Genomic DNA, 21,954 nt, shown 5'->3' with positions numbered 1-21,954 from the left:
CCCACATACATGTCTGTGGGTATTTCTGCTCCACTCAGTTTGAGAGACTCGTCAACAGTAACTGGAGACAGGCTGGCTGAGGGTGGGGGAAGAGAGTAAAGGTGCACCCAGTGACCACCCTCCCCCTTCCAGTAACCTCCCTACCCTAAGCACATCCCTCATAGTTGGAAAGAATCAGAGCAGACAGTGAGTGGGTGGGCCCATCTGGCCAGATGGTATTTTGGCTGCACAGCCGTTACACACACACACATTGCTAGAACGCTGAACATGGACCATGCCCCACCCAACATCCCCAATCCCAAGTGCAGAGTAGCCAGGCTTCCAGACATAAATTAAAAAATAAAATTAAATTAAAAAGAGTTGGTCTCTTAGAGGGAGAACTCATGCAGAGATGAAGGCAAAGGCCCCTGGGAGCCAGGACCAAGGAGGAAGAGAAAACCCTGCCCCTCCCCTCAGGATTCCCCATTCCTCAGGGGCCTCAGCCCTAAGACAGGGTCACTGACACCAGCCATCAGGCCTCCAACCCCTTTAATGTCCAGTCTCCCAACCTATTTGATATTGGCCCCAACCCCCATTTTCCCACCACAGCCCAAGGGAATGGTGTCCTGGGAGCCACAGAAGGAGGGGAGTGGGTGCAGCCTGCAGGTCTTTAGCTGGCTTCTCCTGGTTCTAGGTCGGGGTCGGGGGACCCCACACACTCCTTGCTGAGCCGCACAATTTCCTGGGACAGAACTTCCATGTCCTAAGAAACAAAGGAGCCATCAGGGGTCAGAGAAGGTGGCAGGAGATGGCACCCTCACCAAGCCTGGGTGTCATTCATCTCATCCCCTTGATCTCCAGGTATGTCTAGCTTGAGACAGGAAAGTATTTGAAGAAATCCCAGAGGTCCCAGCAGTGGGCTGGGCTCAGGGAAGGTGTGTGTGCTGTGTGTGAGGGGGTGAGGGGTGCCTAGAGCCAGGGATATGGACATGGGAGTGGATCATCTGCTGTACCCCATCCCCACCACCTTCTTGTCTACTAAATAGTGAGCTTGCTTCTCCGAGGTAGGGCCTGGACCTGTATCCTTTCTGACTTACCCTGAGATGGGGAAATACTTGGATGGCAGGGTGGGTGAGTGGACACATGGGTGAATTCATGGGAGATCCATGGTAGGCAAATAGGTGGACAGATGAACTGTTCAGAGGATGGATGGAGGATAACAGGTGGGCAGGCAGATTGCTGGGCGGGTGGGCGAAAGGCAAGACAAGGGGTGACTGATGATTAGGTGAGAGAGATGTCAGGAAATGGATGCAAAGATATGTGCAGATGATCAGACAGGTCGCAAGGCAGATGGGCAAAGAGCTGGTGGGCTGATGGGAGAGTGGCTGAATGTGTATGACTGGATGAGTGCATGGATACAAGGACAGAAGGAAGAGTGAAAGACTAAAACTGAGAGTGAGTACGTTGACTGGATGATGGGAAGATGAGGGGGAAGGAGCACCTGGTGAACGGGGTAGGTGAAGGGGGAACTGGCAGATGACCCAGGGGCTGTGTGGCTAGACAAAGGGGTGGGTTGGTAGGCCACACTTGCCTTGTGCAAATGCATATTCTTGGTCAACTGCTCTTCCAGCATGTTCTGTAGCTTCTTGTTCATCTCCCGAAGGTTCTCGTCACCTGGCTTCACTAGGTCTCTCAGGACACTGCCCAGCCCGCTGCGGTCTGTGTGGCCTGCTGCCACAGATACATCTGCAAGGACCCAAGCTGAGAACCACCCCCTTGGCCAAGACGGACAGAAACAGAACAGGAAAGAGGGAAACAGGGAGTAGGGGGAGAAGACTGGGAGGAGAAGCCTAATGGAGGGGCAGAGGCTTTGCCATGTGAGACCCTGGCTTCACTTACTAGCTGTGCAGCCCTGAGAAATCAGGATAAGAACTAACTCATGGAAAAATGCCTATGACTGTGTGCAACACAGTCAGCTCTCAGCACGTGTCAAGTGGTATTGTTCTGATTAAGATTTAATAAAACAGGGAGAGGAGAAGGTCTGAAAGAAAGGGACAAAAGAAACAAAGATGGGGGTGGGGGAAGGAAGAGGAAGAGGAGGAGAGGGGAGGAAGAGCAGGGAGGAGGGAAGGACCCTAAAAGGGCTATGCATCCAGAGAATGAAAATTTCCAGAGGTGGAACCATTTAGACAGGCAGTAGGAACAGTGAGCCATAATGAAGGGGGGCGGGGATGAGGCAGAAAGAAGAGAAGGGAGAGAAAGCAGAAGAAACACAGGGAGGAGAAAGAAGAATGGGAAGGAAAGACGCTCAAGATAGGAGGGTGGCAGAGCCTCAGACAAGAGGGAGGAACCGAGAAGAGAGATGGGGTAGAGAGGAAGGCAGTAAGGTCCTGGCCTGCCTGGCTCCCCACTCCACCACCTGTGGTCTTTGCAATAACTTTGGTGAGTTCCATCAGAAGAGAGAGGCCACAGCTCTGGATGGCAGGGAAGGCAGGGGCAGGTGAGGGGCTGGATGAGGGGTGAGGGCTGGGGAGGGAGCACTAACCAATCCGGCTGTCCATGACATAGGTCTCAATGATGGCGCTCTTCCGGCAGAGGTCCTCTGCCATGGACGCACTGCTCACCTCCAGGTGCTTCACCTGCAGGGTGGCCCAGCCCACCTCAGACCCTAAACTGCAGCATGTTCACCCAGGAGGAGGGGCCTGGCCAGATACTGCCCCATGTCCACCCCCAACTCCTGCCACCCCAGCCTCCTTGCCAAGGAAGGCCAAGCAGGGACAAGCAAGCAGATGGCACCTTCTCCTCCAGCATCCATTTCTCCTGCTGCATCTCTGCCAGGCGCTGAAAGAGCTCAGCCACTTCCTCATCTGACAGCTCTGCTGGCCGTGGGGGCTGGGCCTGAGGACTGCTGGATAAGGACTGCAGGGAAGAGTAGGGGAGAGGCCAGCCCAGGCTCAGCAATGTCACCCCAGATAGGATCCGGGACTGAGGAGAACCAAGCCGGGGGTGGCCTTTGCAACTGGGGCTGCAAACTATAGACAAGTCTTGGCACCCTCAGAGACTCTGGATCCCCCTTTGCCTAAAGAGGGAGACAGGAACCATCACACCACACACAGTATAGACTTATTGAGATCATGAAGGGAGAGCCTGGGGCCCCTGAGTTCTCCCAGTTGGCAGGAGAATCAGGGGAGAGAATAACAAACTAAATGACACCACCAGGAAGCCCACAGGAAAATCCCAAAGGTGGGACACTTTCTGCAGGTTAACTGGGCTGGTCTCTTCTATAGGTTGATGTCATGAAAATGAGGGATCACACTCGATTCAAGAGATTCAAGGGACATAAAGCAACCAGATGCAACAAGTGTGCTCGAAATTGAATGCTGGTTTTCATAAGACCAGCAATAAAGGACATTTGGGGACCAACTAAAGAAATCTGATTAAGGTCAAAGTACTACAGAAGATGTGTGAGTGCTCAGTTGTGTCCGACTCTTTGCAACCCCATGGAATATACCCCGCTAGGCTCCTCTGTCCATGGAATTCTCCGGGCAAGAATACTAGAGTGGGTAGACATTTCCTCCTCCAGGGGATCTTCCTGACCCAGGGATCAAACCCACATCACTTGAACATTTACCAATTAGGATGGTAGAGATCAGTTGGTTACTTGCAATCTTATTTAGGTTTAAAGAAAGAGAGGGGTCTAGAAGGGTATGAACTAAGAATTTATAGTGGTGATCTCTGGAGGTAAAGATGTGATTTCCTTGGATTAAAAAAAAATCTTTGCTGTGTCTTTTTTAATTTTCCTACAATGTATGTGCATGCATGCTCAGTTGCTTCAGTCATATCCAACTCTTTGTGATCCTATGGACTGTAGCCCACCAGGCTCCTCTATCCAAGGGATTCTCCAGGTAAGAATATTGGTGTGGGTTGCCGTGCCCTCCTCCAGGGGATCTTCCCAACCCAGGGATCAAACCTGGGTCTCCTGTGTCTCCTACATTGCAGGCAGATTCTTTACCACTGAGCCACCACACCAAGGAAGCCCCTCTACAATATACACAAACTACTTATAGAATGATTAAAGAAAGTTATTTCCAAATATAAGGGTCTGGCAAGGAAGCTGACATAGACAATAATAAATGATAACTATGAATTGGGGGAAGAAAGGATCTCCTACATGGATAATGCACCTACTATGAGCCACGTATTTTATGGCACCAGGAAAGGTAGAATTAGCCCAGAGATGATGAAACAGAGGGTCAGAGAAAATAATTTGTTCATCCTCCATTTAGCAATCTGTATCCAAGTTTGTGAGCTTGAGGAAAACTTGACAAGAATATATGTGTGCTGGGCCCAGAATCTGGGTAGAAGCTGGGGCTATAGGTTCTTCCCTGCCCCTTACCCTTGCTGGAACAGTTGAGCTCTCCTTCTCCCGCAAGATCTCGCGGTAGCTGAAGGAGGAGACGCTACTGCTGTCCCCAGTCTGGGTCCGGCTTGGTGAGTTCATCTCTGAGAGAACCAACTCCTCGAGCCCTGGGCAGAGAGGGAAGAGAAATCTGAGCCCCAATCCCCCAGGGTCCCAGGGCAGGAAGAGGCAGAAATAGATTTGACAGAGATGGAGAGAGGCAAAGAGACACTCAGGCATGATGCAGACAGTAGGATAGGGAAAGGCAGAAACAGAAAAAAGAGCTGTTTCTCTAGGCAAACACACACCAGAAGTGAAACAAAGGTGAAGATGGGGAGAAAGAGGCGATGCAGGCACAAATGGGCATAAACTGGCGTATGCACTCAGACTCAAGATACACCATAGCTGGAGAGGGCACAGGGGCACCTGCACGTGCAGAGAAAAGACCCCAGACAGACAGCAAGCCAGAGCAGATGATAGAGGCTAACAGAGATGCTGGTTTAGGACACAAGTCAGAGTAGTGACACAGAGAGAAAAGATGGCGATAGACTCATAGGCATACACCCAAATCTGACTTTCCTAATGGACAAATAGAACGTATGGCACACAGTTTGAATCTGTTTATTGATTTGTACACCAACTTGCAACAGAAAGAAATAAAAGTCCTGCCTTATAATGAGAGGTAACTTCAGGAGACTGAGTCCCTCAGTGAGACAGTGATTTGGTGAGAAATACACCCATTTTGGAGAAGGCAATGGCAACTCACTCCAGTACTCTTGCCTGGAAAATCCCATGGACGAGGAGCCTGGTATGCTGCAGTCCATGGGGTCACTAAGAGTCGGACACGACTGAGCGACTCCACTTTCATCTTTCATTTTCATGCATTGGAGAAGGAAATGGCAACCCACTCCAGTGTCCTTGCCTGGAGAATCCCAGGGACAGGGGAGCCTGGTGTGCTGCCGTCTATGGGGTCGCACAGAGTCGGACACGACTGATGCGATTTAGCAGTAGCAGCAGCACACCCGTTTTTGACAGATCATTTGAAACACAGCCACTAAGCATGTGCCTCTGTTCCTGCAGCTGCTTCTGAGTGTCAGGGAGAGGGGCTGACACAACAAGCCAAGGATCTCCAGCAAGAGCAGGGTGGCTGGGGAGGGACAGGCAGCAAGTTTTCTCTCACTTGTGATACAGGAACTACACCAGAGCCATCACTGCAACTTATTTATTTAAACACAGTTTTAGGCCATTTCTTTGTTAAAGTAAAAAAAAGTCTGAGGCAACTCAAATTTTTCTGTTTTATCTTCTGCCTTAAGTGGCAGAAATAATGTAGACTTTAACTGCATAAGAATCACATGGTAGTTCTGCTACCTGATTGTAAGTCTGTCTCCCCAGCTCAACAGGAAACTTCTGGAGGACTGAGACTTGGGGCGGGGGGGTCCTATCAGGGACCCCAGATGTGAGTGTGAGGGCTCAGTCCATATTTACAGAATGAGAGAATGAACACAAGAGACTGAGAGATACTAGGTGAGGTGTGGGGGTGTATGAGGGGTCGTGAGGACACAGAGACAAAGACAGATGAGAGAGACTGAGGAGGGAGAGAGACAAAGGAACAGAGAGAAGAAAAGACCAGGATGAGAAAAAGAGAGAACTAGAGAGGGAAAGCTGGGAGAGAAAGGCAGATAGAGATGAAATGAGGAGGCAGAGATAGAAACAGAAGAGACACAGCAAAAAGGAGGGAGAGCCCAGAGAGAGAATGCAGAGAGAGAGAAACAGAGGAGGGAGAGATGCAGAGAAAGGGTAAAAGAAAGTTCAAGACGGACAGAACACACAGGAGTGCTCTACAGAATGAAGTACAGGAAGCGGCCCCAGCCTTCAGGCCCAGGCTATGCCTCCCCACACCTCAGCCTCCCCTGTGCTCTGGGCCCTTCACCTGAGCGGCTCTTGCTGTTCGTGAGAATGTCTTGCAGCCGCTCCTGCAGCTTATCTGCCCGTTTCCGCTCTAGGTGCAGCTGCCGTTTGAGGTCCTTGAGCTGTGGGGAAAGGCAGAAAGAGGGGGGCTGAGGCCTGGTGGGCCCACAGGTGGGGGCACCACAGGGCAGGAGTGGGCCACGCGTGAAAGCCTCCCAAGCATGTGCTGTCATACCGCAGCACTGCCCTTCTTTTCCAGGATTCGCTGCCCATCCACGGTGTCCTTCACTTCCTGTGGGAGAGAGACAGCGTGGCTGCGGGTGCCAGCATGGCCGCCTGTAGTGTGCTCCCTCCCTGCCCCACCACTGCATGCTGATCCCCAGGGTGTTTCAAGGGCTCAGGAGGGACCAGGGACCTGCTTCAGGCTGTTGATGGTCTTCAGGTGACAGTCCCGCTCCTCCTGGGCCTGTCGGAGCTGCTCCTGCACACCCTGTAGTTCCTCCTCCTTGCTCTGCAAAGCAGAAGGCAGCTCAGGCCAAGGCCTGGGAAACCTCAGTCCTCCCACCAGAGAGAAATGCCGTCATACAATAGGCACCTTCAGCTCGCTGGCGTGCTGCTCCTGACACTGCCTGAGGGCTTCCTCTTGTTCCTGTTGCTGCTGCTGCAGAGATTCCTACAAGACAAGTCCCAGGTCTGAACACAGCCCCCCAGAGAACATCACGCCCAGTGAGGAGGGTAAGGGACTGCAGGGGGCCCCTGGGTGTGCAGAGAAGACACTCCCACAGGGAACACTGGATGCAGGAGTGTCACATCGAGGACCAACATCTGCATTTACATCTTATTTAATAAAACATAACAGCACTACTGAATGCCAGGAATGCTGTGCATGCTAAGTCGCTTCAGTCGTGTCCAACTCTTTGCAACCCCATGGACTCTAGCCCACCAGGCTACTCTGTCCATGGGATTCTCCAGGCAAGAATACTGGAGTGGGTTGCCATTTCCTCCTCCAGGGGCTCTTCCTGACTCAGGGATCAAACCCACATCTTTTTCGTCTCCTGCATTGGCAGGCAGGTTTTTTACCGTTAGCGCCACCTGGGACTTTATATATATTACCTCATTTTATAGAACCCTCCCATAGTACCTAGACAGCAAGTATTATTGTTATCATTTTTTTATGGATGTTGAGAACCGGCCACAGAGAAGTAAATAACTTGTCCAAGGCCACACAACTATAATAGAAAGCAGCCTAGCCAGGATTCAAACCCAGGCAAACAACTGGCTCCAGCTTGTATGTTCTTCACTGCCATGTGACACAGCCTCTTATGTACTATCATCAGTTTTCCAGAAAATGGTAGTAAAAGTTCTGGTTGGAACAAAAGTAGAATGATTGTATTACAATAAATTCCTGACAGAAGCACAGTTTAAGAAGGAAGAGGTGCCTTTTCAAATTTGCACAGCTGACATTCTGCCCTACTGATTGATGACCATGCCCCATTCCCCTCCAGAGGGGTGCCATTGAACCAGGGAGTGCGGTGAGGATGCTCAAGTCCAGAGCATCTCAGAAACTTCCAGGGCCTGACCACTCCTGGTCCCTTGGTTTGCCATGGGTACCCTCCAAACCAGCTTCAGAGCAGCCTCAGGCACCAACTCACCTCAGCCTCCTTCAAGCGCCGTTCAAACCAGCCCTTGGCTCCATCCATAGAGTGTACCTGAGCTTGAAGTTCTTCTACCGTCTGCTGAAGAGTCTCCAGTTCCCGTGTTCGGGCCTGTGAGAGAGCCGGCCACCATGGGCCAGGTGGAGAGGTGGGAACCTCACCCATGCCACCCCCTGGCCCATCAGCAGTGCTTCACTCCCCAGGTTTTAGAGGCAGAAGAGCACCATCATCTATCCACCCACCTTCTCCTCACGGATCTGCCCACGCAGCTCCTCCTCCTGCCGCTTCTTGTCTTCGTGCAGCTCACGGAGCTCACGCTCGTAGCGGGCCCGCACCCCCAGCACCTCCTTCTCATGCCGTAGTCGCACTGCTCCCAGCTCTTCCTTGTGCTGGGACTTCTCCTGCAGCGTCTCCATGGCCAGCTCATCCAACATGGCCTTCCGCTTCTCAGCACTCTGGTGGCCAGGCAGGAGGACGCCAGTCAACCTCCTCTCCAAAACCAAATAAGGGCAAAGGAACAAGCCAAAGTGCACCTCTTCCCCAGCCACACTGACCAGGCTAAGCCACCTACCCCTCCTCATAGAACTGGCTACTTTCTGCCCCCTCGCATTCCCTTGGGTTGACCCACATCACCTGTGCCCCTGCCGTCTGGGCGACCCCCTCAGTGTTGCCCACCTTCCGAGCCTCCTGTAGTTCCTGGATCAATTGCTCCTTCTCCTGCCCAAGTTCCTGGAGTTGTTCCAGCAGCCGACTATTGGCCCGCAATGACTCCTAATGTGGAGACAAAGGGAGTGAGTTTGATAAAGAGCCCCCAGGAGGTGCTGGTCACCCAAGATACATCTGGTCAAGTGAATGATGGTCTCTCCATTTCTAGATTAGAAACATACAGAGACCCCTAGCTGCTCCTCAGCATTAATTCTCCCACCATTATTCTGGTTTCTATTATGAAATCAGATTGGCTATCCTAACTAACTGAAGAGGCTCAATCGCAAGTGAAATGACTTGGTCTGGGACACACTGGTGTTAATAAGTTCGGGAATCATACTGGAACCCAGGTCTGCCTGACTCCATGGTCTTCCCACCGCACCTCATGGGAAGTTCCACTGAGCCAGAACTAGGGAACTAGGGGAAGACAGGTGCAAGCCAGAGTTGTCACCTGGAGCTGGCAGTTCAGGTCATCTTTCTGTCCCATGAGGTCCTCATACTGACTCTGCCGCTGCTGCAACTCAACTGTCAGTCCAGCAGTTTGTTCCCGGAGCATATTCAGTTCTTGGGTCTTTGCTGTTTGGATCTGGAAAGAATGGTGGTAATGGGAGTGGAGTGAAAGAGACCCGAGGGGCCAGTCACTAGATGTTCCCAGGGAGACAGGGAGAGAGGTGAAAAGAGAGCCAGGAGGAGAGAGAGAATTTCAAAGAGAAAATCAGTCAAAGTGATCAAGAGGGGAGTGGACAAATGTGGTATATTCATACAATGAAACAGTACACAGAGATGGCAAAACAGATTAGTGCTACATATGGATAAACCTCACAGATAGAATGCTTCAAGAAAGAGGCCAGACATAAGATTGGGTGTCTGATTCCATTTACATGAAGTTGAAGAACAAACAAAACTAATCTATGTTGCTAAAGGTCAGAGAAGTGCTTACTTCTGGGAAGTACTGACTGAAAAAAGGTTAATAGGGGCCTCTGGGATGCTGAAAATGCTCTATATCTTCCTCTGGGTGGTGGTTGCATGGAGATAGATAAATATACAGACAGGGAAAATTCACTGAATGTACACTTAAGATTAGTACACTTCTTGGCTTTTTACCGATGAGAAACTAGAATATAAGAAAAGCAGAGATGGGGGACCAGAGAGAAGAGGGGTGGAAGCCGAGAGAAAGAAGCTGAGAATGAAATAGAAGCAGAGGCAGGAGAACAGCATGAAGTCCAGGCGACCCTACCCCAATGGGGATCACAAGCAGAGGGAGACGGGGGAACTAGGGAGGGATCAGCATGGGCTCCCACGTATCCTGTACCTGCTCCAGGGCAGCCAGGCTAGTTCTCAGAGCATTATTCTCAGTCAAAAGTCCTTCCACTTGCTCCTGCGCATCTGCACTCTGGAGGGACACCTGGCCCCACCCCACAACAAGTGAGAGTGGGTCCAGAACCAGAAGACAGGACCTACCCGCAGCCAAGAAAGAAAGGACACACATACACACACCCACAAGAACCACGACCAGGGGGAGCAGGACCCCTGAGTCCTTGCCTGCCTGCACAGTACCCGCTCAACCTGCCCTCAGCCCACCTCCCCAAGCCCACTCAGTACAATATACCTGATCCTGTAGGGCTCGCAGAGCTGCCGCATGCTCCAGGCGCTCCCCTTGCCGCTGATCTCTCAGCTCTGCCAAGCTCTGTAGGGACCAGGTCAAGGGGGCCCATTCTAGACCTCAGCCTCCCCTGGGGTACGTATAACCATACAGACCTCCTCTATGGAAGGGGGAAGCATGTTGCCAGCACTTGAGGGTCTGGGGCTACCCAGCTATCAGTGATCTCAGGCTCACCCACGCTCTAGGTCATTATCCCGAAGGGCCTCACACACCCCTGTATACATCCCAGTCCTAAGCACCTCAGAAAACACCTACAGTCCTAGGGATCTCAAATTCACTCAGCCCCCAACCATACGAGGTCTCACGTTGACCCAGAGTCCAGCACAGGGGCCTCAGGATTCTGAGACACGCTCAACTCCCAGGGACTACAGTTTCACCCAGACTCCTGACCCCAACCCTCAGGGGTTTTAGACACATGCAACTCCTATGTCCCTAGTCCCCACGAGTCTCTGACCCACCCAAACTCACAGCCCCAGATCCTTCAAGTTTCAAACTGATACAACTGCATAATTTCCAGCTCCTGGTGAGGTCTCAGACTGACACCTCACCTGCCACTCCTGCCCCCAGTCTCTGGGGATCTTTAGACCCAGCTAACTGAAGACCCAGCTTTATCTAGACTTCTGTCCCCAGCTCCGAGGGGCCTTGGACTCACAGCCACTATATCTCCCAGTCCAAGAGACCTCAGACAACATTCACTCTAAAGGAAAACCTAGCGACTTTAAAGTCACCCAGCCCCCCACCCTTAGGAGCCTCAAACCTCCCCAGACTTTTGCTCCAATCTCTGGATGTCTCAGACTCACCAGTTTTTTATCCACAGCCCCCAGGAGTCTCAGGACCACCCAGCTCACATGATCCAAATACCCAGGTGTCTCAAGACCCAAACCAGCTCCCAAGCTCTGAGGGTCTCAAATGCACTCAGCCTCCAGGCCCAGCTGTGTCCATAGTTCTAAAAGTTACCCAGCCTCCGGAGAGTTCAGACTCACTCCAATTCCTGGTCCCAGTCCAGTGACCACAGATTTCTTCAGATTCCTATCTCTAATACCCCAGCAATTCAGATTCATCCACACTTGTGGCACACAGCCCTCTAGTCCTCAGCCCCTCTGAGATTTTTGATTCATGCAGAGTCCTAGCCCAACCCCTAGGGCTCTCAAGATTCCCCAGTTTCCATTTTCCTAGCTCCTAGGGGGTCCAGGACCCATTCAGTCCTTATATTTCTAACACAGGAATTATCAGACTCCCCAGCTAGCCTCCGTGGACCTCAGAGCTCCCCAGACTTGCAGCCCTGTCCCTGTCCCAGTGATCTCAGAAACCAGCCCCTCACCTGATTGGCAGCCTCGAGCTCCTGCTGCAGCTTTTGAGTTCGAGCCAACTGGGCTTTGAGATCAGCCTCCTTCCGCTGTTGTAACTCCTCAATCTTGTTCCTGGGGGTGATTGGTGGAGGCGGAGACGTGCTGACCACAGCCCAAGGCCCAGTCTCCCAGTTTGGCCCCAGGATCTTCGGTTAATCATGCTGGGCACTGCCATATTATCCACCAATATCCCCAACCCTGGTAGTTACCGGCTGTCATTGAATAGTGTCTCCTTTTCTGTCTGCAGACGGCAAAAACTAGGCACAGAAAGATAGATGTATATGGATCAGCTCCAGTAGTCAAGCTCCTCCCTAATCCCCCCCAAACCCCTTCCTCCCCAGCTCTGAAAAAAAGAAACTTACCTTTCTTGTTTCTTTTTCAGCTTCTCGGAGAGCTGGGGTTGGGGAAGGGGTTACAGACAAGTGATAACAATGAGAATAATATTAATAAAGACAAAAATTAACTTCATGTTTACAGACACTTTCCACTAAGGCCTTTCCGGAAACTGGAATTTACTTATGTTACCTCACGGAATCCTCAAAACTGTCCTGAGAAGTGAACACTACTGGCTTTACAAATGGGGAAACAGTCTCAGAAGGGTTAAGTAATTTGGTTGGGCAGCTGGTTGGCAGCAAAACTATGACGTCTACCCAGCTCCTCTGGCTCCAAAGCCCAACATATGCCCCCAATCTATTGACTGATGGCCACATCATAGAATAGCTAGGTTGGGAGTCCTGGAAAGCAGGATCATAATTAGCTGCCTCACCACTGGGTCTCAAGTCCCTAAGAGCCAGCAGTCTATAAATGCTTGGATGGATAGATGGACAGATGAATGAACAAGCAGAACTGGGAGGACACAGAAGAATGGGATGGGACCTGCCAAGCACAAGACACAGGGGGACATTAGCGCATATCATATTGAAAGCATATCTGTGACATAAATGTGTATCTCTGCATTTCACAGACGATGAAATTGGGCTTTGAGGAGATACTCTGCCCCTCTATCCTACTAACGGAAGCATGGCAGGCAGGGAGTGGGTGAGGGCGAAGTCCAGGGAAAGCTTAGCAGCCCCACCTTAGCAAGTTCTTCCTGCAGCCTGGATGTTTCAGCCTGCTTCAAGGTCTGCCAGAATGGATGAAGGAGGGAATTGTTATCAGCAAGGCAGGAGGTAGGGCCTGTGCCTTTCCCTGCCCTCCTAATCCATCAGCCCACAAGATGGTAATGTCACAGACATCACCAGGCAGAGCTAGGGCATCCACCTGCCTTCTGGCACCCCAGCCCCAACAGACCCAGATTCACCTTCAAGCCTTGCAGTTGCTCCCAGAGCAATCTCTTTTCCTCCTTCTCCATCTCCCATTTCAGCTCCACTTCTGCCAATGGCATGGGGGCCACGACAGGGGAAGCTGGGCCCCCTGGGGGGTCCCCTTCACCCTCACTGGCAGCTGGGGACCTCCCAGCCTCTTTCCCATAGCGCTCCTGCAGGGCTAGTGGGCAGAACAGACATATAATGGATGAGGTAGTCTTTGAAGACCCTCAACTCACCTCAAATAGAGGGAGAACTGGCTTTCAGTAGCAGAAACTCTGCTCCAATGGTCACAAGCCTACAAAATCAAGGTTCAGCCCCCACTTCTCACAAATCTTTTAAGCCCCACCAACCACAGAAAGCCTATCTACCATCAAATCAGCCCAAGTTAGTTTCCCAAGACCCAATTCCATCCTTAAGCCCCACCCAGTCTTCCAAGGTGATGGTGATACCCACCCTCCTCCATTTACAGCTGAATCCTTCTACAACCTCTAATTCCCAGCCACATTCTACAAAGTCTCCCTCCTGATCACCAAACTATCACCCACCACCCCACAAGCCCCACCTGCTCTCCAAAAGTCCACATATCAGGACACTCCCACACTCGATGAAGTTTTCTTTCAGCTTTCATCCCAGACCCCACTGACAACTTCGGCTCAGAATCTTCCTAACGCTTCTGCCTTCCCTTTCTCCATTTAGCAAACATTTTCTGATGTTCAAGCTGCTAATCTGTATCACTTGCCAGGTATCAGGTGCTGAACTAAACTCAGAAAGATGATCACATCTTATCTCTATTACAATTTTCCAGGTGCATGCACTTGGTAGATGACAAAGCTTTAGCTCAGAAAGGTGAAATGGCTTGTCCAAAGTCATAACACTGCTTTACGGCAGGGGCAAGCCTGATTCTGAAGCCTGTCCCTTCTCTGAGGGAAGACAACACCTGACTCAAGTCCCAAGGTTCCCACATTACCAGCAGGGTGTCCACACACCTGCCACATTCTTCTGCAAGGCTGTGTTCTCCGCCTGCAGTCTCAGTAGTTCCCCATCCACAAGGCTCCCAGCTTGGGCAGCCCCTGCCCTGGCAGCCCCAGCCTTCAGTTGCTGGTTCTCCCGCTCCAGCTGTTCCATCTGGCTGCAGAGCTGAGCAGGGGACAGGTGAGGTGGCAGAAAAGCAAAGAATCAGAACAGCATTTGCTGAAATATACATAGCACTTGGTCTATGTACTTTACAATTCATTTAGTCCCCATAACACCCTTGTGATGTAGAGGCTACACAGATAAGGATACTGAGGCACAGACGTTAAACAACCTCAAATTCACACAGCTGTGAAGTGAAAGAGTAACAGAAGATTTGAGAATACTGAGAACAATTTTCCACCTGCCCACGCCCAACCTCACAGTCACAATTCAAGACCTCAGCCTCCTCTACAAGTTGCTGGTCCCAGATGTCAACATCATGGATGGCCCCATTGCCAGCCCTCTTCTGTGGAGCAGTCTGCATCTGGGAGCCAAGGCACCACAGACAGTTTTCAGAGCATTTCCAGGGTCAGTATTGCCCACAGCTCCATATCAATAGCCCTGGGAGAGCTCATGAAGAACACAATGCAAATCAAACTAAGCCAGCCCCCTGTTCAACTACTAGACAGTAGACCTGACAAGATCCTTTGTCCCCATTTTCAGATGAGAATACTGAGGCCTACAGAGAATTTTTTATTTTATTGCCTGGCCTATTTTCTATCCAAAACACCATTCCTTTCATCCAGTTCTTCATATGACTGGCTTTTTTGCAACCACCAGTGCTCTGCTCAAACGTCACCTTTCAAGTAATATTCCCCAACACAGAAACTATAATATTTGCTAGCAAGGCGTTTTGTTCACTTCTTTCTTACTTAGCACAAACTGCAATTAAATTTACCTAATATGATTTTAATTTCTTACATCTCTGAAAAATTTTGAATCATAAATTGTGATTCACAATTAAATTTTATTTCATAACATAGGGTCACAAGCACGGATTCCAAAGCCAGACTGCTTGCATGTGAATTTCTACTCTGCCATTTGATCTTGGCACAAGTTTTTTCATCTCTCTGGGACGGTTTTCCTGACAGTAATGATATCTCATCATTTTGCCAAGAGAATTAAATGAGTGAATAATGTAAAGCACAACAAACAGGACCTACTCGTTCAATCGTGTCTGACTCTTTGTGACCCCATGGGCTGCAGCCTGCCAGGATCCTCTGTCCATGGGATTCTCCAGGCAAGAATACTGGAGTGGTTTGCCATTTCCTTCCCCAGAGGATCTTCCTGACCCAGGAATCGAACCCAGGTCTCCTGCATTGCAGGCAGATTCTTTACTGCCTGAGCTATGAGGGAAGCCCAAATAGGATCCGGCACACAGTAAATTCAATATAACTGTCAACTATCAGTGCTATTATTTGTCTACTATATTATCATCTTTTCTCCCATTCTACTCCCAGAAATACAAGCTACCCAAGAAGGAAGACTATTCTGTACTGCTTACAACTATTTCCAGAACACAGAGCACACAGTGGGGGCTCAGTAACTATTTGTTGAAGGAACAACTGAGCTGAAATATCTTGGCAAATAAGTGGCAGAGACAGACCTTGAACTCAGGCCTCCCTGTGAGCACTTTTAGCTTCTAGAAGGAGGAGGGGGAGTGTGAAGGAGGTTCTATACTTGGCCCAGTGCCCAGCTCAGGGCAGGTGCTGAGAAACAGGAGCTGGATTTCTGGAGGAATAACTGCCCCACCTCACCCAGCAAGAACCATGATACCACTGAGGCTGAAGGAAGCAGTGAAAAGTGAGGCAATGACATCAGCTGTTATGTCAGCACCAGGGGTTCTGAATTTTGGGGGACAAGGACCCACTGGGAGGTATTATGGAAAGGAGCAATGTGGTAAGACCTGCAGGTCAGAACACTCTTTAGACCAGGCCTGGTACAAGAAGTTGGAAGTGAGGAAACAGCAAGGAGGCTGTGGGAGTAGAGCAGGTAATAGGTGGTAAGGGCTGAGGCAGGGCAAGGCCACAGGATAAACCTTTTGAATAGTCAAGAAATATTTTAGAGGGAAAATGAACTAATAAAAGAGTATTATCAGCAGCTAACACCAACATAAGCTGATACTATGTGCAAGACTGTTCTAAGTGGTTTGCAGACATTAGCTGATTCAGTTCGCACAAAAGCCCTGCCAGGCAGGTACTGTCATCATCAGCTTTTCCATTTTAACATTTGGGAACCAAGAAACATGGAGCTTAAGTGAACTGTTCAAGCTTACAGTTAGTAAAAGGCAGAGCTGAGAGTTTAATCGAGGCCTTCTAGATCTTTACTATTACTTACTAAATTGCCTCTGGTATCGTACCTGCATACAAACATACTTTGCTTTGTTTTCTTTTTTGAAGTCTCGAGCCCTACATTCTCAGGTAGAGCCTTGGAAATACCTATTTTGTTGCCATGAGACTTCTCCCCTTAAAAGACACTAAAAACTTAGAAGAGAAAAGGGAAGCAGCTTAAACATCTTTCCATCCCATACTAAGCATAAGAATTTTACCTAAGACCCCCCCAATAACCTGGGGCTGCATAGCACCAGCTCCAAAATATACACCAGGAGACTTGAAGCTCAAAGAAAAGGAGTGACCTGGTCAAGAACCAGCTGACATTAAGGCTTGCGGCCTTCTAATCCCAGCAGTGAGTGGTCCCATCTGTCAAACCACTGCCCCCCAACACAGTTCCAGGCCGTGTTTCAGCACCACGGACAGTGAGTCAGGGCCAGACTCTGTCCAACCACCCTCAGCAGCCCTCCAGCCATAGCCCATGTGGTCCCTACCCCTCACACCCCCCCTCAATTATCCAGGGCACCTGCACCTTGCTGAACTCGGCCATAAGCGTGCTGTTCTGCAAGCGGAAGTCCTCCTCCTGGCTATGCAGCTTTGCCTGAAGCATCTCATTTTCACTCAGCAGCCCCTCGACTTCCTGCAGTGGCAGATGTAAGCCGGGTCTCCAACAAGGGTAGAAAGGATGGAGCAATAGGGCAAAGAAACAGAAATGGAGAAAATGACATTGTGCGGAGAACACAGGGTACAGAGAATGGGATGGGTGAAATCAGGAGATACAAGGGGAAATAGAGATAAAGGAGGAATAAAAGAGGAGATAGGGCGGGAGAAAAAGACAAGGGAGAGAATGAGAGGAAAAGAGGGGTATATAGAAATTGGAGAGAAAGAAAACAGAGAGATGGGGAAAGGAGGTTAGAGAGGAAGGACAGAGGGATGGGGAGGGGGAGAGAGAGAAAAAGAAAAAGTAGGACGATGGAGAGATAGGAACAAAGAGGTCAACAGAAGGAGGATGGAACAGAGAGAGGGGGTCAGGAAAAGAAATGAACCAGGAAAAGAGAGAGGAACAGGGGAGTAAGGAAAAAGGAGTCAAGAGAGACAAAGAAAGGGAAAGAAGAAATGAAACAATGGCAGAGATAACGGGTGGAAGAAAGACAAAGAGAAGGTTGGGGAGAGAAACAAGAGTCCAAGAAGAACAGGAAGACAGAGACTGAGAGAGGCTCAGAGAGGAGGATAAAGAAAAAGGGAGAAAGACACACAGAGAGAGACAAAACAGGAACACAAAAGACAGACACAAAAACACATGGCTGGGAGGCAGTCACAGATGCAAGTGCACACACAGAGAAAGAAAGGCCAGTGCAAGGAGATCCCAGCATACCGAAACATCCCCTCTAAGGCAGTCTACCAGACACATTTACCCGCCAGGGGTCCCCTTACCTGAGCTTTCTTGCTCTTGCTCAGTGCCTAAAGGTGAGGGGGATGGGAAGAGAGATAAGGTGAACAGAGATGGACTCCTTCACTAGGGTATGGAGAAATTGTGGCAAATGTCAAGGGGGCACAATGATAACAGGGGTTGAGGGACGGGGGTGTCTATAACCACAGAACCACAGAGCAACAATTTATAGCCTAAAGGAATGGAGTGAGTGAGTGAGTAAGGAGCACCCTGCTTACACCCTTTCCTCTAAGCTCTTGAGCTTTTCACGGGTCATAGTATTTAACCCTTCACAGGCTGGATCTCTGGGCTCAGAAATTATGGCTTCATTGCTACATCTGTCCAAACATATCTATGTGGATCCCTCCAAAGAACCATGGAAACTGCTGTTCCTCTGCTGGGCAGCTGAGGACACTGCCAATTTGGGAAATCAGCACCCTATCAAAGACAGAGAAGCCCAGCTTTCTGACTGCCAGACTTTCTGCATTCTGTATTCCTTCATCTAGCAAATGTTTATGGAGCACATACTATGTACAACATTGTGCAATGCTTGGAGACAGAGCAGTGAAGAAAGAGACAAAGGAGGGCCTTGAATGCCTTAAGGGGCCATGACAGGTTATATGCTATCTCACCTTCAAAGGATCTGAGAGGTAGGTTTAGTCTTACTTTACCAACAGGACTAGGACGGGGTGGGGAATAGGAGCACAAGGCAGGAATATGAGTGGAGGACAGAAGGCAGAGTCAAGATGACTTACTGATAGATTTGATTATTTTGAGTAAGTAGTTGAAATTAAAAATGAATTAAGAGTAAACTAAAATTAATCAATAAATTAAACAAAATTAGATAAAATTACCAAACAAAGGAGAATTCCATGAGAAATTTCTGAATGACTAATGACAACATGTAACATTAGGTTACATGCTGGTTCACTGCAGGTGCTCACTGGACAAATGAATGAGTCAGATGGCTACAGGGAAACTTGGGTGAGTGAGTAGGTGGAGGGAGGTACCTTCTGAGCTTTGTTGAACTCCTTATCCAGGTAGGCAACCTTCTGTCGAAGACTGGTGAGTTCTGGTGTGGGGAAAGCAGGGAGTCTCAGCTTCAGTCAGTGGTAAGGAGCTGAAAGGTCTTTCTGCCAGGCCTCTGTCCCCCAGAGCCACCCCCATCTAATGAGACCCTCTTGGCTTACCAACACCATTCTTGCGTAGTTCATCTGAAAGCTGGTAGTTGTTTGTCCGGAGTTCTAGTAGCTGAGCCTGAGAGGGAAGCATGGAAGGAAATGACTTGGCAGGAATGTGCCCCCTACCTTTATGAGGAGTGAACCAACCCTCTGAGCCCCAGAGACCCTGTTGCCCTTCTTGTGCCTTTTTAGTCACTCTTAAGACCTGTGCCTGCTGCATCCCAAATGAGTCCAGCCACTCAGCCCCTGTCCCACCTTCTCCAGTTCTACTTATGACCACAGCCAGCCTCGCCCATCTCCCTGCTGCCTCCACCTCTCCCCTTTCAGTCCAACTATGACCCCAGGCGATGCCACAGTGCTGACCCAGTCCATCTCTTGTTCCTGTGTGTTCCATGGCTCTCCGTGCCCTCAGGATGAAGTTGGCCTCCTCACCCTGGCTGGCCTCATCACACACTAAACACTTTTCAGTCTTCTATCAGAGGTGTTGTCTATCCTCTTGGCCTGAGTAGGGGGCAGGGCACTGCCTTCTTCCCTCTTTCCCAAGGGAAGAGGATTTGGTATAATGACCAATTTCACTGAGTAAAAACGGGCTCCCTGGGGTTCCCACAAGCAAGGCTCTCAAAATGTCCAGATCCCTTTCAAGAATCGAGGACAAGTGAAGTATGGGCCATTCCAAACAGCATATCCCTACCTACCAGCCCTGCAGGGCACTGAGGCCAGTTCTTCCCAGAACGACCATCCCTTACAGCACCAGGACCTTTCCCTCTCTCCCATGGCACTAGACTCCATCCCTGGATGGTCTGCTAAAGGGGAGAGGGCTTGGCCCCTATACAACTTTCCTGCCCCTGTCCACTCCTGGACCCTCTCCTCCTGATCCAATGAGAACACCCCTGGCACCCAATTAAGAGTCTCTATCCATCAGAGTCCAATGGTTTTCCCTTCACTCATGACTAATGGAATCAATCTTCCTCACTCAAGGGTCTCCTACACCCCACAAGATCTTCCCAGTCATGATCCAATGAGATGAACCTATACCCTTCAGGGTTTTTCCCCCCACAAGGCCTTGGATGGGTTAGGTGGATTACCCTTACTCACATGGGATAACCCTTATGCACAAGTTACAAGGGCCTTCCCCTTTTATGGTACAATTATCTCGCCCTTCCACCCTCAGGGTCCTTCACACAGTGACAACTGGTTTCCTTCATTCAAGGACGAATGGATTATCTGTCTTCACTTGGAGTTCCTCCTGTCCTCCCACAGACCCTACACAGGGTTTCCCCCCCTTGAGTCTACCCACACACAAAATCCAATGGTCTTCCCCAGTAAGGAACTATCTCAACAAGGGCCCCCTTTGGCCTTTCATCCCATCTCTGAGCCCCACCAAAAGAATCAAGTGGTCAGAATACTCAGGGTACCTTCCCAGAGCCCGGTGATCTCCTCTCCACGTGGTCCAAGGGTATCACTCTTTCACCTCCTCTGGTTCTCTCTCCAACAAGGATTAATGGTATTACCCATTCAGGGCCTTCATCACCCCAGCCCTAATGGGATCACCCCTAATCATCCAATGGTACCACCCCTTGCACAGAAGCTCCACCTCCCAGGAACAATGACAACATGTGGGGTCTTTCCCCAGTGCCCTGGCATAGTGGTATCTCCCACAAAAATGTCTACCTCCCACCAGTAATGGTATTGCCCTCTCCAGGGCTCCCCCCACCATGACGCAAACAACCAAACGCCCGCTTCCTTCCTCTCCAGGCAAAATGGTTTCGCCTTCTCAGGATCTCCTTCCCCCAAAGCTCAGCAATATAATCGCCCACCTAGGGTGTCTCCCACACGAGCCCAAAGGTCTCGTCCCCTCCAAGTCTCAGTAAGGTATCACCCACGCTAGATCTCTCTTCCACCCACAAGGCTAACAGAATCCAACTGCTGAGAGCCCAACAGTTTCTCGGAATCCAGTAGTCTCACCACTCGGAGCCTCAGTTTCCCTTCTCCAGACCCCTTAGACTCAAGGTCCATCCCAACCAACCCCTGCTCAAAGCTGGTGGCACAATTTCTCTCTTCCCCGCACCCCCGTCGCCTAGCCTGCTTTTCCCCGCCAAGCGGTACCTGCATCCGCTGAAACTCCTCTTCTGACAGAGCTTGCGCCATGTTCCTCCCCCCCCACCCCCCCAACAGCTTTCTGCGCCGACGCGGTTTGTCTCTCCTGTCAGTAGAATTGGGTCGGACCAAACCACCGGGCAGGAATAGAGGGGGAGGAGTCTACTCCGGAAGTTCAGCGTTTTGGAAACCGAGACAAGAGAAAAAAAAAAAACTGGCCGGTTAAGTGAATTGCAGTTTAGTATTTTACCAGAATCCAGGTCATTAGATCTGGTTTTTGAGCTATCATTAGACTACTCATTGTGATGCGACACTGTGACATTCCTGTGTCATGGGACTCGTCGCTAGGGAAGTGTTTGCCGACCGAAAATCGCGCTTCCGCGGTACTCCTTTAAGGAAAATGGTCGGCTTTACAGTGGAAATGAAAGCGGAAGCTTTGCGCGTGTCTTGTTCCGGCCCTCCTCCGGGTGACCCCAAAAAGGGAATCCCGTTTCTTGTGAAGCCCTTGGCGTGTTTTGTTTTGTTTTGTTTTAAGATTTGACGCTGATTTTTTTTTTTTTAACATGATACTGTTAGGTAAAGGGCCCAGCCACCAATAAATTTAAAATACCTGTGAGGAAAGAATGGCAGTGAATCAAACGAGAAAGCTTCACTTAAAAAACAAAACTAGGATAGCAAAACATCAGGAACATTTAAATAAGTGTTAAAATGCATTATAAACGTCTCTTGTGCTTACCGGCCACTGCTGCAAACCCTGCCACCCAAGCAGTAGTTTTTATTTGGGAAAGAAAAAAATTAGCATGTTTAGCAGCAACATATCTGGTACTAGGATATGCCCTATTTTCTCTATCTTTTTTGTCTTTTTAGTGGGAAGAGGAGAAAAACGATTTTATGCCATTTTAAACTTACAGAAAAGCAAGAATGCTATAAGGGAATGT

At 49.9% G+C, this 21,954-nt stretch overlaps 1 protein-coding gene across 4 annotated transcripts; it reads right to left on the bottom strand.

Moving 5' to 3' along the window:
• Positions 1-190: 190 nt before the first annotated feature.
• GRIPAP1 (GRIP1 associated protein 1) lies at positions 191-21,075 on the bottom strand. 4 transcript variants are annotated; one of them, XM_042242300.1, is made up of 27 exons: positions 21,026-21,075; positions 20,335-20,457; positions 18,929-18,995; positions 18,749-18,810; positions 17,744-17,770; positions 16,842-16,949; positions 13,952-14,102; positions 12,959-13,143; positions 12,734-12,781; positions 12,021-12,052; positions 11,868-11,915; positions 11,631-11,730; positions 10,256-10,333; positions 9,959-10,051; positions 9,098-9,232; positions 8,617-8,712; positions 8,184-8,396; positions 7,939-8,052; positions 6,882-6,959; positions 6,702-6,797; positions 6,522-6,578; positions 6,309-6,408; positions 4,376-4,506; positions 2,776-2,898; positions 2,525-2,618; positions 1,571-1,725; positions 191-742 (listed from the first exon to the last, which is right to left on the bottom strand). In XM_042242300.1, exons 1-27 carry the CDS (start codon positions 21,065-21,067, stop codon positions 650-652), a joined length of 2,649 nt encoding a protein of 882 aa, XP_042098234.1. In that variant the 5' UTR covers positions 21,068-21,075; the 3' UTR covers positions 191-649. The 4 variants fall into 4 exon arrangements, with proteins under 4 accessions (XP_042098234.1, XP_042098235.1, XP_027819426.1 ...); XM_042242301.1 differs by lacking the exon at positions 16,842-16,949; XM_027963625.2 differs by lacking the exon at positions 20,335-20,457.
• Positions 21,076-21,954: the final 879 nt, after the last annotated feature.

The sequence above is a fragment of the Ovis aries genome, chromosome X (genome assembly GCF_016772045.2).
Source record: "Ovis aries strain OAR_USU_Benz2616 breed Rambouillet chromosome X, ARS-UI_Ramb_v3.0, whole genome shotgun sequence".
Taxonomy (NCBI): Eukaryota; Metazoa; Chordata; class Mammalia; order Artiodactyla; family Bovidae; genus Ovis; species Ovis aries.
The sequence above is the reverse complement of the archived record's forward strand: the minus strand, read 5'-3'. Positions and strand labels throughout refer to the sequence as shown.